General features: G+C 50.0%; 1 protein-coding gene across 4 annotated transcripts; it reads left to right on the top strand.

Annotated features, from left to right (window-relative positions):
• Positions 1–4,971: 4,971 nt before the first annotated feature.
• On the top strand, positions 4,972–15,279 carry LRRC3C (leucine rich repeat containing 3C). Of its 4 annotated transcripts, XM_069543380.1 has the most exons (5): positions 4,972–5,488; positions 6,380–6,446; positions 8,175–8,286; positions 10,783–11,191; positions 12,397–15,279. In XM_069543380.1, the coding sequence occupies exon 5, from the start codon at positions 12,434–12,436 to the stop codon at positions 13,196–13,198; it is 765 nt and encodes a 254-aa protein (XP_069399481.1). In that variant the 5' UTR covers positions 4,972–5,488; positions 6,380–6,446; positions 8,175–8,286; positions 10,783–11,191; positions 12,397–12,433; the 3' UTR covers positions 13,199–15,279. The 4 variants fall into 4 exon arrangements, with proteins under 4 accessions (XP_069399481.1, XP_069399479.1, XP_069399480.1 ...); XM_069543378.1 differs by lacking the exon at positions 10,783–11,191 and having other exon boundaries at positions 5,026–5,488; XM_069543379.1 differs by lacking the exons at positions 8,175–8,286; positions 10,783–11,191 and having other exon boundaries at positions 5,045–5,488.
• The last annotated feature ends 1,420 nt before the right edge of the window (positions 15,280–16,699 follow it).

Raw genomic sequence — 16,699 nt, forward strand, 5'->3', positions numbered from 1 at the left:
GGGGCCGCCCGCAGGTTTCAACAGTACGCGGAACAAAGGTCAGCTGGTATTGCTTTGACGCATAACAATGCCTGTTTTGGCGTCAGCGTGCTTCTTGTGGAGTTTACTATTGCCCGGTTTTGCAGATGAGGAAACTTTAAGTTTTAAGTAACTTGCCATAGGTCCCCGCTGGGTCCCAGCCTGGACTGAAACCCAGAAATTCTGACCCCAAGTCGGAGTTTTTCAACTACACCTTGCTGCCTCTGGCCCTCCAGACAACTACTGGCTCAGCCCCTGTCAGGCCCTCCTGGAAGCGGTTTTTTCCGCGATATTGGTTAGTATGAGAGTCTGGAGGTCAGAGAACTAGGTCCACAGCCTGTCTGCTGCTGTTACACCTGACCCAGGCCGGCCTGGGCCAGGTCTCATCTTTGGCCTTCCCACATTAGACGTGGGAAGAAGACATGTGACTTGGGAAGCCACCCTGGTGAATCCCAGTCCCTGAGTCCCAGTCCCTGAGTCCCAGTCCCTGAGTCCCAGTCCCAGGTCAGCTGTGTGGGTTTTGGGTGGCTCTGGGGTCGCAGTTTTCCCCTCAGAACTCTGAGGCCGGGGCACAGATTTTCCTGCCAGGTAGACTAGGCAGGCACTGCTTCACCAGCAGTGTAACCCTCAGCGAATAAGTTGTCTTAATCTCCAATTCCATACCTGTGAAAACCTACCTCCAAGGTTGTGGGGATTCAAAAGAATGTTTGTAAAGCAGCTGTTATATTGTAGGAAGCTGTTTCTGTAGGAGACTGAACCAAAGGACTCTTGAGGTCTCCTGGGTCACTCCCACTCTCCATGTCACCAAGAGGGCCTTGTTTGAATAGTTTCTACTTCCCCTGCCCCAGCATCTAAGTCCACTCTATGCCCGGTGGGGCTGGAATAGCAGGATCAGGTGATGTCGCGACTGGCCAACCTGCCTGGCTGTGAACAGACACTGGAATGAAGGTGAGGGAACGGAAAGGAGAATGCTGGTCCAGGGAACCTGGGGAGCACTCCTCTGTGACCTCGCCCACCCTCTCACCCGGCGGCTGCCAGGAAACAGCTGTCATAAAGCTGGAGTGGGCCCCTGAGGGTCCTATTGGACGCCCAACAGGTGGATATCTGAACCACTCAGGGCAGGAGAACAGGCAGCTTCTGAAATATTTCCAGGGCCAGTAGCTCGAGAGCACTCAGCCCAAGACGTGAATAGTCACCCCAGAGTCTTAAACAGTTTTGCCTGGGCCTTGCAGAAGTTCCTGCTGGTTGGTAGAGGCCCATTCTGAGGAAATAAGCAAAAACTGCGTGTTGTCCTTCCATAGAGGCCTCCCCAGTACTGAGGGGAAAAAAAAAATCTTATTTTTCCCAAAATGCGCCTACTGGACTCCTTCCACTTTTCTCTGGGAGTGTTTCATCTTCCCCATACTTGATCAAGCTCTCTGATCTTTGCCAATTTCCTGTCTGAAGTTCAGTGACCCAGACTGGTTCCAAACCTCAAACAAGGGTCTGACTAAATGCATAGTCTAACGGAAAGATTACTGGACATGCCATGCCCTATTAATAGCTCCTGTTATCAAGGGTATTTTTTTTTTTCTACAGTGAGAATGAACAGAGTCCTGACTCACTCTAGGTTTGTGGTGAATTGTGGATCGCTTTCTGCTTAATTTAGCCTGAGTCCCTGTCATCACCTTTCTCCTCTGGCTCTCTGCCCTTGTAATTACCATGTCTTAACCAGACATCCTTCAGCCTTGAATAGGCCTGAGCACAGTTCAGAATGAGTGACAGCACTCTTATGTGGCGCTGGTGTGTGTAACCCCTCAGACAAACAATTGCTGATATATGCCAAGAGATTAAAAAATTGTTCAGGCCTCGGAGCCATGATTACACTTCTGGTAGCATATTCTGAGGAAGTACAGCCCATATACTACGTGTGAGGGTGTTCATTCCAGCATTATCTATAATAATGGAAAACTGAAAGCAACCCAGTTCAGTTCCATCGCTCAGTCGTGTCCCACTCTTTATGACCCCATGAACCACAGCACGCCTGGCCTCCCTGTCCATCACCAACTCCCGGAGTTTACCCAAACCCATGTCCATTGAGTCGGTGATAGCATCCAACCAACCATCTCATCCTCTGTTGTCGCCTTCTCCTTCTGCCCTCAATCTTTCCCAGCATCAGGGTCTTTTCAAATGAGTCAGCTCTTCACATCAGGTGGCCAAAGTATTGGAGTTTCAGCTTCAACATCAGTCTTTCTAATGAACACCCAGGACTGATCTCCTTTAGGATGGACTGGTTGGATCTCCTTGCAGTCCAAGGGACTCTCAAGAGTCTTCTCCAACACCACAGTTCAAAAGCATCAATTCTTCTGCACTCAGCTTTCTTTATAGTCCAACTCTCACATCCATACATGACCACTGGAAAAACCATAGCCTTGACTAGGTGGACCTTTGTTGGCAAAGTAATGTCTCTGCTTTTTAATATGCTGTCTAGGTTGGTCCTAACTTTCCTTCCAAGGAGTAAGCGTCTGTTAATTTCATGGCTGCAGTCACCATCTGCAGTGATTTTGGAGCCCAGAAAAATAAATTCTGACACTCTTTCCCCATCCCAAGTGCCCAAGAAAAAGTTATAGTACCATATCCACTGAGTGACGCAGAAGGAAGCCATATAGTAAATGACTGTGACCAAGAAAATGTTAAATGAGATCAGGATACAAAATAGCCTGTGCTGGGAGTTCCCTAGCGGTCCAGTGGTTAGGCACGGGGCTTTCAGTGTTGTAGGCCTGGGTTCAATCCCTGGTCAGGGAACTAAGATCCCAAAAGCCATACAGCCTGGCAAGAAAAAAAAAAAGTCTGAGCACCCCCTAGGGATGCACTTAGCAAAACAAACACCCAACTCCATCAACAAATAAATTGGAAGAAAAGAGAGGGAGAGGCTTAAAATGGAAGGAAATTAAGAAATCTATCAATCAAAAGCCTTATTGGGGTCCTCATTTAAAAACTTACTTAAAAAAACACCAACTTAAAAAAATATTTAAATTATTGAGGAAATTTTAATACTAACTATTCAAATTGATGATTTTAATGAAATATACATTTTAAGGCATGGGTTGGGGACTTCCCTGGTGGCTCAGATGGTAAAGCATCTGTCTACAGTGTGGGAGACCAGGGTTCAATCCCTGGGTTGGGAAGATCCCCTGGAGAAGGAAATACCAATCCACTCCAGTACTATTGCCTGGAAAATCCCATGGACAGAGGAGCCTGGAAGGCTACAGTCCATGGGGTCGCAAAGAGTCGGACACGACTGAGCGACTTCACTTCACTTCATGGTACTGTGGTAATTTTTTCAGTAAAAAAGTCCTTATCTTCTGGACATATATACTAAATTGTGTGGATTAAATTATATGATGACTGGATTTGCTTCAAACTAATCTGGGCTAGGGGTGGGGGAGGGGAAGAAAAGCAGCAAGTTGGGCCATGAGGTGATAATTATTGAAACCGGGAGATGGGGACATGAGATTACTTCTATTATTTTCTATGCTTTTTTTGTTAGAAATTGTCCATAATAAAAAGTTTTTATAAATCTGCAAATGCATTCACGGTTATGATGTGACAAGACAGAGCAACACTGGTAAGATCCTGGCACTAGACTGCCAGGGTTCAACTCCCAGCTCCTGTGGTTGCCAGCTGTGTGACCTTAGGCAAGTCACTGGACCTCTCTGTGCTGTGGCTCCTAAAAATGAAGAACGTTGATCTTCATGGTGATACCTGCCACATGTTGTTGAGAGAATTAAATGGGTCCCTACATGTGAAGCACTTAGAACGAACCCAGGCACATAGAAATTGTTACTGACTTTTATTAATCCATTCCACGTTTGAGTGATATTTCATCATCTGCTTCACTAGGCTGTGGAAATCCAATAAAATAAAAACAGATTTTGTGTTAGGATGGAGAGGTTGGGGGTGATTTTTTCATTCTCTAGTTTCAAACTCTGTTAATGTGAGATTATTCGTTTTTAAATGTTTTATGAAAAGTGTTTATATTTTTAAAACAGAGTTGAGTCATCTTCACTGACTCTCCCTGCCCTCTGGGAGCTCCTTAGTCTGCTCAAGTAGACACGTTCCCAGCCTTGGGGCGTTTCCATCTGGTGGGGTGGTGTGGCCTCTGCTTGCCACAGATACACCGTGTGGGCCGAGATAGCAAACAGGGGCGGGGTAACAAGCTGGAAACGCATTCCTGGGGTGCTGGCAGTGGTGGGAAGTGAGGAGGTGGGATGTCAAGAAAGAGAACCCCTTCTTCCGAACCCCGGGGGGGATGACTGAGCCCCCCACTCTTATCACCTCCTACTCCCCTCCAATTCATTCCTGCTGCTCTCCAGCTCCCCCCACCTCACCTCCCTCCTTCCAGAAGGGGAGGTGTTGAGGTCACACCCAGAGCCAGTGCAAGGAAGCAAAGAGCTGTTTATGTCCGCAGCTGTTTTTGTTTGGGTGGGGGGGCACCCCGGGCATGTGGTGGCAGCGGAAGGGAGGGGGCAATGATGCTGAGCCATCAGAGCCCTGAGTGAGTTTCCCAAGTTGATGAGAAACAGGAGGAGGTGCCAGGACAGGCCACGTTGCCAGTGGGCACTCCACTCTCCTCCCCTTGCCCAGCCCTGTGGTTGGCTATTTTGGGCTGCAGAGGGAAAGGGCCGAGCCTGCCAGGGCCTCCTGGGCCAGAATCAAGGCTGGGGAACCAGAACCTCCCTCTGGGAACCAAGAGCGGGCTACTCATTAGGAACCGCTCTATCTGCATATTCTCTGATACAAACAATTGAGATTTTCCCCTGTGGGGAGGAAAAAAAAAAAAAACAGTTTAGAAAACTGTAAATATTACCAGATCAAAAAGCCAATGGATATAAAAACAGTAGCTTTAAGAAAAACTCCCCTAGGTTCCTTCCAGTCTCATGACTACCCCTAGCAGGCCCCACCTCTTTAGGCATTCTGGGCTGCCACTGCCCCAGATCAGCTTCCGCCTTCCCCTCCTAATACAGCTCCTCCTTCAGGGGTAATCACAGCCACCATTATTAGCGTTTGCTCTGTTCCAGGCACTGGGCAAAAGGTCTTACCTACATCAACTCTCTTCCTCTTTCAAACAACTCTGTGATATAGGTATATAGGTAGATAGATAGGGTTTTGTTCTGGGGTTTTTTTGGCTGTTCTGGGTCTTCGTTGCTCCTCAGACCTCTCTAGTTGCAGTCAGTAGGCTACTCTCTAGTTGTGGTGATGCGTGGGCTTCTCATTGCAGTGGCTTCTCTTGTTGGGGAGCTCGGGCTCTAGGGCGCGTGGGCTTCAGTAGTTGCGTCTCAGCTCTAGAGCACAGGCTCAACAGTTGCGGCGCATGGGCTTAGTTACTCCACGGCACCATGGGATCTTCCCCTGACCAGCGATCGAAACTGTGTCGCCTGCATCGGCAGGCAGATTCTTTACCGCTGAGCCACCAGGGAAGCCCCAGTAGGTATGTTTATTATCTCCACTTTGCAAATTATATAACTGCCGTAGGAAGAGTTTAAATATTTTGCCGAAAGTCATACCGCTGCTGCTGCTGCTGCTGCTAAGTCGCTTCTGTCGTGTCCGACTCTGTGCGACCCCATAGACGGAAGCCCACCAGGCTCCCCCGTTCCTGGGATTCTCCAGGCAAGAACACTGGAGTGGGTTGCCATTTCCTTCTCCAATGCATGAAAGTGAAAAGTGAAAGGGAAGTCGCTCAGTCGTGTCCGATTCTTAGCGACCCCAGCGACCCCTGGAAAATCTCAGGATTTTCCAGGCAAGAGTACTGGAGTGGGGTGCCATTGCCTTCTCCGAGTCATACCGCTAGGAAATGGCATTTCTCCCAAAATTCAATCCTGGCCACACACACTCCTGCAACCACGTGTCCCTCATGTTTGCATCAGTGCTTTATAAAGACTTCTCTCCTGCACTGGGAGTGCTGTAGTTAGGTTGCACATCCACTGCCCCTGGAGGCTGCTTGCTCCGTATTTCTTACTCATGTTTGCATTTCCTGTATATAATAGGTTCTCAGGAAATGTTAGCTGAGATGCACACCTCCCAAACTACTGATGCATCAAGCCCCTAACCGCTCTCCCCTAACCACACCGGGCTCTCTCTTGCTCTTGTCTCAGCCTACAATGCCTTTGTGCTGCTGGTAGACTCCTATTTGTCCCAGAAAGCCACCCCTCACCTGTCCCCTTCTCTGTGAAGGAGACTGTCCAAACAGAACCCGCTGCTTCATCCTCGCCACTTCTCTGACGCCTGCAGACGCCTCAGCTACAGCCCATGCCTAGCCCATCAAGAGGCCAAATTTGCGCACACACCCATTGTCTGAAGGCTGTTCTCTCTGCATCCCCAGTGCCTAAGAGGCCCAGCAGGTGTGTGTCGAACTAAGGAGAGAGTACATCTGAGGACGGGAGCATGAGGTATGTACACCCTTGTCAGTTTCCACAAAAGAGCAGAGGACTTTGTTGCCCCCAAAGCCCAAACTGCCCAAGAGACTGGTGTTAGATGGGTCCCTGGTTGACATGCTGGGTCAAGGAGACAGCTCTCCTTTCCTTTCAGTTGTCCCTCTCTACCCAGGCTGAGCCTGAGGGGCGCTTTCTATATCAGGCAGGGAGGGCCCTAGAGGACTGCTCAACTTCCTTCCTCCAAAGTCACATCTCTGGGGTGTGGAGTTACTGTCGTTGGAGGGAAGAGTTGTGACTCAGGCCACGGAGGGTGGGAGCCTTCAGGGCCTACTTTCCAGGGCCCTGAACTTGGGAGCCAAGGCCTGCCGTGCCTCAGTCTCTTCCCTGCCGCATCATCACAGATACATCAGGCTGGAAGGGGTTTCAGAGGCCAGGAGTCCAGAGAACCAAAGACCCAGGGGAATCGGGGAAGGATGTGCCCACTGGCACAAATGTCTGATGACCTTGAGCTCCTCCAGTCATAGCTCCTTCAGTCACCCATCCCTCATCACTTCCTGCCTGGACTGGTGTAGTAGCTGGTCTCTCACTCACCAATACATCTTCCACTCGGCCAGCGGCATGAGCCACATTCAAAGCTAATTTTAATGCTCTTCCATCCATCAGCCATGGAAACAAGTCCTAATTCTTGCCTTGTATACAAGGCCCCAGGATCTCGACCTTTTCCACTTTAACTGCAGCCTTTGCCACCACCTCTTCAGCCCTACATCTAGGAGAAGCCAAGCCTTCTGATGCTCCCTTCTTCCTGCATATACTCTGTTCCTCCGCCTGATGAACTCAGCCTTAAAACCCAACTCAAATGTCTCTCCCTGGTAGAGCCTTCCCTGAGATCTTGGGAAAGCTAGTGTATCAGGTAAGAATGCTCTCAGTTAAAAGCGACAGAAAACCCAAGCAAAGGAATGATTCTGACCCTGGGTTGCCGTCAGATTCACCTAAAGAGGAACTTCCCTGGTGGTCCAATGGTTAAGACTCTGCGCTTCCAGTGCAGTGAATGCAAATTTGATCCCTGGTTGGGGAACTAAGGTTTTTTGTGCCATGAGGCATGGCCAAAAATATTTTTAAATGAAAAATACTTAAAAGTCACCTAAGGAGCTTTAAAAAGTCCCCATCACTGTACACATGCCAGATCAGTTTAATTAGAATCTTTGAGATGGACCCAGGCATCTGTAATTCTCAAAACCTCCCATGTTCTAATGTGCAGCTAAGTTAAGAAGCACTGAAGCAGGAGTTATCTTTCTCACATAATGAGTTCAGAAGTAGGCAGTTGCTGGTGTTGGCTGAGCGGCTTAGCCATATCCAGGCCAGGTCTCAGTGATACTCTTGACCTTTCCTTTCTGCTTTGCTGCCTCAAGGTCAAAATATGGCTGTAGTTGACTCTTCATGTCCAATGCCTGAAGAAAGCTGTAAAGAAAAGGGGAGAGTTCAATCCATCCTCTTTTTATGAGCAAATCAAAGATTGGCCTAGAAACCTCTCAGTCAACTTCAGCTTAGATGTCATTGGCCATAGTGAGCCACACCCAGCTGCCAAGATTGCTCCTCCCAAATCAGTGTGTGCTATCAAGGAGGGAGCTTAGGAACAGATGCTGAAGGGTGGCAGAATACACCACCCCAAAATATGTCACATGGGCCTAAGGATTATTTTGAGCAGATGCAAGAAGGGCATTCTAATCTCCTCTTTTCTTCCAGAAAAGAAAGTGAAAGTGTTCACCGCTCAGTAATGTCCAACCGTTTGCGACCCCATGGACTATAGCCCGCCAAGCTCCTCTGTCCATGGAATTCTCCAGATGAGAATACTGGAGTAAGTTGCCATACCCTTCTCCAGGGGATCTTTCCAACCCAGAAAAGTGGCAAAACATTAATACTTTTATGCAGGGATCGAACCTGGGTCTCCTGCATTGCAGGCAGATTCTTTACCATCTGAGTCACCAGAGAAGCTCTTCTTCCAGAAAACAGGAGAGCAAACTCCCCACGTGAAAGATACCCTCCCTATATCAGGAGAAAAGAAGATTCTTCAATGGGGAGTCAAAGCCAAGAGAATTCTGTACAAACAGACTTTGTGAAAATAATTTCTATCTTCCTCTAGGCTCCCCATATATTTCAGTCACTTCTCCACAATTGCTTCTCTTTATTCAACCCAGAATAAAAGTATTAATGTTTTGCCACTCTTCTGGGTCTTCATTTCCTTGTGAAGGTTCACATGTCATTAATATAAATTTGTTTTTAACTTTTTTTTAATTGAAGTATAGTTGGGGTTTTTCTTTTTGGCTGTGCTACGTGCTTTCCAAGATCTTAGTTCCCTGACCAGGGATCAAACCCAGGACCACTGCAGTGGAAGTGTGGAGTCCTAACCTCTGGACTGCCAGGGAATTCCCACTGAAGTATAGTTGATTTATAATGTTTCAGTTGCACAGCAAAGTGAATCAGTTATACACACACACAAACACACACACACCCCCATATATGTATGTATTTTTTTTCAGATTCATTGCAATATATTGAATACAGCTCCCTATGCTCTACAGTAGGACCTTGTCACTTATCTTTTTTATATATAGTGGTATGTATCTGTTGATCCCAAATTCCAAGTTTACCCCTCCTCATCCATATAATTGTCTATGCTTTTCTCCTGTTAAGCTGCTTATGTCACTTCAATTCTCAGGCCCAGCTGAAAAGCCCTAATTGGGCAGGGGAAAACTGTTGTCTCCCCTAGAGCACCAGCAGATTCTGCCACGGTGACTTAACCTCCCTCTTGGCTTCACACATCATCTGGCAGACATCACGTTAAAGGCATTGTGCAGACGTGTGTCAACATGTCTGTGTCTCCCTCCAGACCGGCAGTTCTTAACTCAGACTGAACATTAGAAATACCTGGGGAGCATTTTGAAAAATACCAGTGCATACACCCCATCCACAGAGATTTTAATTGGTCCAGGTACACCCAAGCATAACTAATTTTAGAAACTCCCCAGAGTGATTCTAATGGGCAGACTGGGTGAAACACTGGGCTAACCACTGCTATCTAAGACCCCTTCAAAACAGGGGCTGGGGACTTCCCTGGCAGTTCAGTGATTAAGACTTCACCTTCCAATGCAGGGAGGGAGTGAGTTTGCTCCCTAGTTGGGGAGCAAAGATCCCACATGCCTCATAGCCAAAAAATAAAACATAAGAAAAAAATTAACTAGAAGCAATATTGTAACGAATTCAATAAAGACTTTAAAAATGGTCCACATCAAAAAAAAAAAAAGAAGAAGAAGAAACTTAAAAGAACAGGGGGTAAATCTTGAGCACAGCACTACTTATAACATGGGACTCACAGGATTTCTTCACTGGATGAACAAATGAATAAATGAATAAACAGTGGAGAGGAACTTCTGCTTCAGCCTCGTTCACCCTCAGACTGTACTGTGCGCCATTCTGAGCGTTGTTCCTCCTTCCTCTCTGTTTTCTCATCTCTACTGAGCACCACATTCAATCACCCTCCGTGAATGACGTCATGAGCCAGCCGGACCCTCCTGGGTGCACAGACTTCCTGCTTCTCTGACAGCTGCCATGCCAGACACCCCAGTCCCACTCTTACCTGGCAGCCGCCCAAGTTGAAGGAGATAACTCTCTCCATCCACATCCAGGCTCCCCTCTTGTGCCTTAGCTAAAGCCCCCACCCGGTGTGACAAGACAGCAGTGGGGTGGGGGTGGGGGTAGGGTTCCACGTGCTTCCTCTTCCACACTCATCCCCAATCCCAAAGTGAACCCCCAAGTATTCAGTAGCAGAGTGTCTGGCCTAACAAACAGGCAACCCACAGACAAAATGTCCACTTCTGCCCAAGTGTAGAAAATGTGTCTTATTGGATTCAGTGGACAATCTGCAGTCTGAGAAATGACCCTGTTAATGGCACTGGAATGAGTCAGTGGTGAGCACATCCTCAGTGATAACATCATCCCATATCCTAGTCTCTGATTCTGATTTCCATTACCTGTCTGAAAATGCTCATTCAAGGTCATGCACAGGGCCAGGCTCAGGGACCTGCAACCTGTATAGGGCCCCATGCCTTCCATTCAGAAGGGCCCTGCATTTGGTTTTACAACCTACTGCTGTTGCCATCTTGAAATTCTCAATCTCTGAACAAAGGACCCCACGTCTTCATTTTGCACTGAAGCCTGCAGTTCTGTGTCCACTGCTGTTCATCTGTAGTCTCTTAGAAAATCCAGCAAGGTTCTCCTTCCCAGAAAGGTCTCCACAGCATATGACCTCAGCTCTCTGTGACACCCACTCTTCTGTTCCCTTCCCTTTCATTAGGAGACGGTGGTGTGATGGGGCAGTGTGGCTGTAAATGATGGTCAGGATCAAGAGACCCTGGGGAATAAGTCATCCAAGCTCTCCCCAGTTCCTAGGCATGAAGGAGAGTTAAAGGTACCAACTTGGGAGCTCAAGGCCCCAGCAAACTAAGAGAACGTGAGTCAGCTCCAATCCAGAACGGAAAATCAGTGAAAAACTTCTAGATGACCGCATGGAACTTCAGAAACCTTGAAGAACCCCCTCCTGCTCCTTAAGGGGCCATCTGCCAACAGTGCAGAGAACTAACACAGTGCCCCCTGCCTGGCAAGGAGGCTGGACACCCTTCAGGGAGCCAGAAGATGAGGTCCTCCCAAGAGAGACAAGTTTTCCAAGAAAAAGGGTGAAGGAAGCTTATTTGCCATGGAAGAAGGTGTGCACAGTAGGAGGGGGAACGGGTTGCTGAAGGCAGTGGTGTGAAATGAGGCCCCCCTCCAGGCCTGCCAAGCAGGGATCCTCCTACTGAGCCAAGCTCTGGGCAGAAGGCAGAGGTTCTAGGAGGCAGAGTCTCAGCCCCAGCAGAGACAGGAAGGATGGAGGCTGGCAATGTCAAGGCCTTGGAAAGGGAGCCTGAGGCAGGGAATGGAACTGGGGCCTGGTCTTCCCATGACAGGGCTCATCAGGGTCCAGGATCTACCCTCTCTGGGCATCGCCTGGCCAGACCAGGGCTCAGGTATCTGACACCTGGGGCTTGGAGTCACATGCCAGGAAACCCAACACTCCTGGGCCCCAGCCCCCAGCTTCCAGCAGCTACAGGAGCAGGGCTCCGGAGGAGGAAGTGGGTCTCCAGAGTCGGGAGGGCAGCACAGGAGAAGGCTCTCCCAGCAACAGGGTGAGAGGCTGGGAAGACGAGGGGGGAGAGGACAGGGAGGAAGAGTGGGGTGGAGAGGACAGAGCTGGGACGGGTCGAGGGGTGGACGCTCCAGGAAAGGGGATGAACGGGCACAGAAGTTGGGGGCCTGAGTCACTCAGCCTGGCTATATACCATAAAGTCCTATTACTGATCCATCCTCTTTGTCTCCTTCACACGCGTGCTCTCTGGTGCCTACCTGGCCTACCTGGCAGCCACCCAGGTCCTTTATTCCAGTGGAAGGAGAACAGTACATGAGCAGAAGCAGATGCTTAGGAGCCCCCAGACCCAGAACGACCAACAGAGCCTTTTGCAGAAAGACTTCCTAGATTAGCCCTCCAGAATCAAAGTGAACTTAGAAGAGTCTCAGGCCCAGGAGACTGTCTACCCCGAGGGCCCAGTAAGGAGTCTTAGACTCCAAGGAAGCAAAAGAGCCACCCAGCCACCCACCTCTCTCTGAGGGGGAGAAGGAAATGGCAACCCACTCCAGTATTCTTGCCTGGAGAATCCCATGGACAGAGGAGCCTGGCAGGCTGCAGTCCACGGGGTCACAAGAGTCGGGCACGACTTAGTGGCTAAAGAGAGAGAGAGGCCGGAGGGAACTCCTAAAGGAGAGGCCCTAGCCCAAAGAGAATCCAGAGGCGGACTTCAGGAAGAGAACACTGGCCACAAGGAACAACAGAATTCTCTCAACTCACTCTTCCTTTCTGGAACTTTTCCTTCCCCAGATTCTACTCCAGTCCAGGACTATGCCAATCTGTGGCCATGTTGCCGCCAGCCAGTCACCTCCTGTCCCTGCTGCTGGTGATAGACGCAGGGGGAACCGTGCCCAGCCCCCAGGGGGTTCCCCAGGGCTGCTATGCGGCAGAGGAAGCTGGGGAGCGGACCTTCCGCTGCAGCCAGGCGGGTCTGAGCACCGTGCCCACCAGCATCCCCAACGACACCCGCAAGCTCTACCTGGATGCCAACCGGCTGGTGTCGGTGCCAGCTGGTGCCTTCCAGCACCTGCCTGTCCTGGAGGAGCTGGATCTGTCCCATAACATCCTTGCCCACCTCTCAGGGGCTGCTTTCCAGGGCCTGGCGGGCACACTGCGCCACCTCGACCTCTCTGCCAACCAGCTGGCCTCGGTGCCCGTGGAGGCTTTCATGGGGCTAAAGATCCAAGTGAACCTGTCTGCCAACCCATGGCGCTGCGACTGTGCCCTCCAGGAGGTGCTCCGTCGGGTGAGGCTGGCCCCGGGCACTGGGACGGGCATTGTGTGTGGCCCAGAAGCCCGACCGGACCTTGTGGGGCAGAAGCTCCTGCCACTGGTCGGGGAGGGAGAGTCGTGCGGGGCGGGGCGGGGCGGGGCCCGGCGCAGCACTGACGTGGCCCTGCTGGTCACCATGGGGGGCTGGCTGGTTCTGGTGGTGGCTTATCTGGCCCACTACGTGTGGCAGAACCGGGACGAGACCCGACGTCCGCTCAAGCGGGCCCAAGTGCTGTCTGTGCGCTCTGAGGACTCCTCCACCCTCAGCACAATGGTCTGACGACTAGGGATACTTCTCCGGGCCCACGCCCGGCTCCCCTCTCCATACCATCTCCTCTCCTCTGACCCCCTCTGCCTCCCCTGCAGCCCCTTCCCATCCCCCAATTCCACCCCCTTCCTCCTCTGTCTCTCTGAAACACCTGATATCTCTCAGTCCACCAACACCATCTTCGGTGCCTGGGGGTTTGAGCGCCTACTTTTGGTACCTACTCTGCTGGTCTCTCATAAAGAGAGTGAGGGCGAGAGACTGTGTAACCTTTATTGTTATAGGTTCACTGCATGGAAAAATATTTTCCAGAATTATGAATTAACAGTCTAGGATTCTTTTTTTCATACTTATGAACCATATAATGAAGGACTGCAATGCATTTTGCATAGCACTCATTTTTTTTAAATTGCTACTTTCTAAAATTCTCCTGTTTTCACATTTTGTTGGGGAACCCAACAACTCTATAGAGAAAACCAACTCAGTAGAGTTTCACCCAAGACATAGGAATAGTTGGACATTCCTGAATTTTTCCATATTGCTTTTTCCCTTGTTATAGTTATACTTGATTTTGAAGGGCTGCTTATGCTGTGTCACTGCAAGCAATCAGTACCCAGTCATTGTGTAACACATAATGATACTTATTGTACAACAAAGCCTGAGTTTCTACCAACTGTAAACCCCTAGCGTTAGGTGTCTCCCTCCTAATCCATTCACCTATACCATGGCCTTTTCTCTTCACACTCAGCAGGTTCATAAGGTTATTTGCCTTTAGTGATTTCACTTTCTTGCAATATGAAATGATGAAGGTTGATAAAAGAAGAGATTACAGCTTTTAAAAAATAAATAAACAGGAAAGCAAAGCTAAAAGAAACAGCAGCTCTAATTTTTCCTATGAGAGTCTCAGGTCTCCTTAAATGTTTTCCTGTTTTGGCTCTTCAAATCCAGCCTAAGCTAAAATGAAGAGGTGTGGTAGATGCTGGTATTACATATATGCACAGTTCCCAAAGACCCCAGTAGGGTAAAGACCAAAAGGAAGCAAAACTAAAAGAAGACAAAACAGGAGAGCTGGGTTCGATCCCCGGTTTGGTAATATCCCCTGGAGAAGGGAATGGCAAACCACTCCAGTATTCTTGCCTGGAGAATCCCACGGACAGAGGAGAGCCATGGGGTTGCAAAGAGTCGGACACGACTGAGCAACTTTCACTCACTCACTCACTGCTGGTGAAGAATCTGCCTGAAATGCAGAAAACCCCAGTTCAATTCCTGGGTCAGGAAGATCCCCTGGAGAAGGGATAGGCTACCCACTTCAGTATTCTGGCCTGGAAAATTCTGTGGACTGTACAGTCCATGGGGTCACAAAGAGTCGGACACGACTGAGCGACTTTCGCTTTCACTGGGCCTGGACTGTGCTAGTCAGAGACCCAGAGCTTCCAAGTCCACAGAGATGGGGGAGTGACGAAGCAGAGAACAGTGGCAAATGGCCACGTGTGCCACCTCGGAGGCAGGAGCAGGCAGGTGTGGAGCGTGGCGGAGGTGGTCTCAAAGCCGGCACTGAACGGATGTTTGAACTGACTCTTCAAGAATGAGGGGGGCTTTGGCAGAAAGGGGAAGGTCCCAAGGCAAAGAAGATGCAAAACAACTTGGAATGTCTGGGCAGCGGCAAGACTTACCTGGGGGCTGGAGAAGAGGGTATATAGGAAGGAAAGGAGACAGAGGGACCGAGCTGGCGGTGAGGCCAGAAGGGGCCCTGCAGGCTCCTCCTCTCCTTCTCCCTCTGCCTCTGCTGAAAAGCTGCACCCACCTCTCTCTCTCTCTCTCTCTCTCTCTCTCAGACCCAGGCTTCTCTCCCTCTACCCTCTACTGTGGATCCCCTGGCTTAGGGTCCTCTGCTTCCTGTTTCGGAGATTCCCTAGCTCTATGCTCTCTCCTTTATACACAGAAGGGCTTCCTGAACCCTTTCCCTTGGGAGAAAAGCAGTTTCTGCTCTACCTGAACTGGGGATGGATCACTAGAGAGCTAGAGGGATGGGGAGGTTTCCCATCCCCACCCCAGAACATCACTGGACAATTCAATAAAGTCCCTTTATTAATGTCCCTCGTCTCTTTCTTATTTCACTGAACATGTGTGGTCCTGCACTGAGGAGTGGGAGGCTGTTGAGACCTTCACCTCCACTCAGAGAACTCCTTTGATGAGGGCGCTCCCACTGAGCTGGTGCCAGCTCCTCTCTCCTCTCCTACCTCCCAGCTCCTGACACCAGAGTCTATCTGCCACGGATGCCAGGGCCTATGCATTAATGATGATGGAATGGAAGGATAGGGGATGGGAGGGGACAGGGAGGAAAGAAGGGCAAAGCCCAGACTAAGGGAGCACGGGAAGAGGGAGTCAGTATTCTCTTAGCAATTTGTCTCTTCTCTCAGCAGGAGTCCGGGTAGGGGTTAGGGAGAAACTAGATGTCCCCACAGTTAATCAAAGAATGCCTGGACAGAGTGTGAGGGGAGAAACGAAGCTGGTTGAAAGAGAGGGCCATATGAGACATCCCCATCACAAAATAGGCTTTTCACGGGACCCAAAGGTGCCAACACACCCTGTCCCTTGTCCTTATGAGGATGATTCACCCATGTGGCCTCCGTGGAGGAAACAGTCACTTTGGGAAAGCTCCTGGGAGCCCCAGTAAAAACTGAAGATAAGAAACACTGAACCAGGGTTCCACCTAACTTATGGCAGAGCCTGGGGCAGAGTAGGAGGCCACTCAACGAACAGCAAAGAGGAAGCCATCACCTCCCTTAGTCCCTCTGACCCATCCTGACTTCCCTGTCTCCTTTCCAGTCCTGCCCAATCCTTTCTCGATCCCTGAGGCTCCCCCTACCACTCCAAGGTTGAGCTTCCTCACCTCACCCAGGAAACCTACACTCACGTCACAAGAACCTGGGACAGGCCCCCATCTTCTTTTCTCAGGAGACATGGGCCTCCATCTTCACTTCCAGAGATGCTCGGGGATGGGGGAAAGAACTTGAATGTGGGGAGTTTCAGGCTGTGGCTTTGACCATCCACCCCAGCCACATCCTGGCCTGGGCCTTAGGATCCTGCCCCATCTCTATCAAACCCTCTGTCAGTCCCTTCCTACCACTCTCAGCTTCTGCCCCCTCTCTGCTCACCCATCCCCTTCCGGAATCAGCTAGGACTCATCTCACTGGGTTCTGGGAAATACAGTGTGGAGACCTGTGGGAGTGGGAGGGTAGGAGATGGGTGGGGCCCTGGGTCCCTGTCATTGGTGCCTATTTCTGGAGGTTCATTCAAATCCCTGTTGTCCTGAGCAGCAGAGACAGCATCTTTAAGGTCTTCAGAGAGTGTTTTCCCCTACCCTGACCCCTAACTCCAGCTCTCAGAGATAAGGTCAGGATGGGAAAGGATCCAAGGAGGGAAGCCCAGATCAGGAGGGTCCTGGAGCCCCGGATAGTAAACATCCCACCAGTTATCGCCGTGGCTCCCCTCTAGATCAAATTCCTTTCCCTC

This window comes from Ovis canadensis, chromosome 11 (genome assembly GCF_042477335.2).
Source record: "Ovis canadensis isolate MfBH-ARS-UI-01 breed Bighorn chromosome 11, ARS-UI_OviCan_v2, whole genome shotgun sequence".
Classification (NCBI taxonomy): domain Eukaryota; kingdom Metazoa; phylum Chordata; class Mammalia; order Artiodactyla; family Bovidae; genus Ovis; species Ovis canadensis.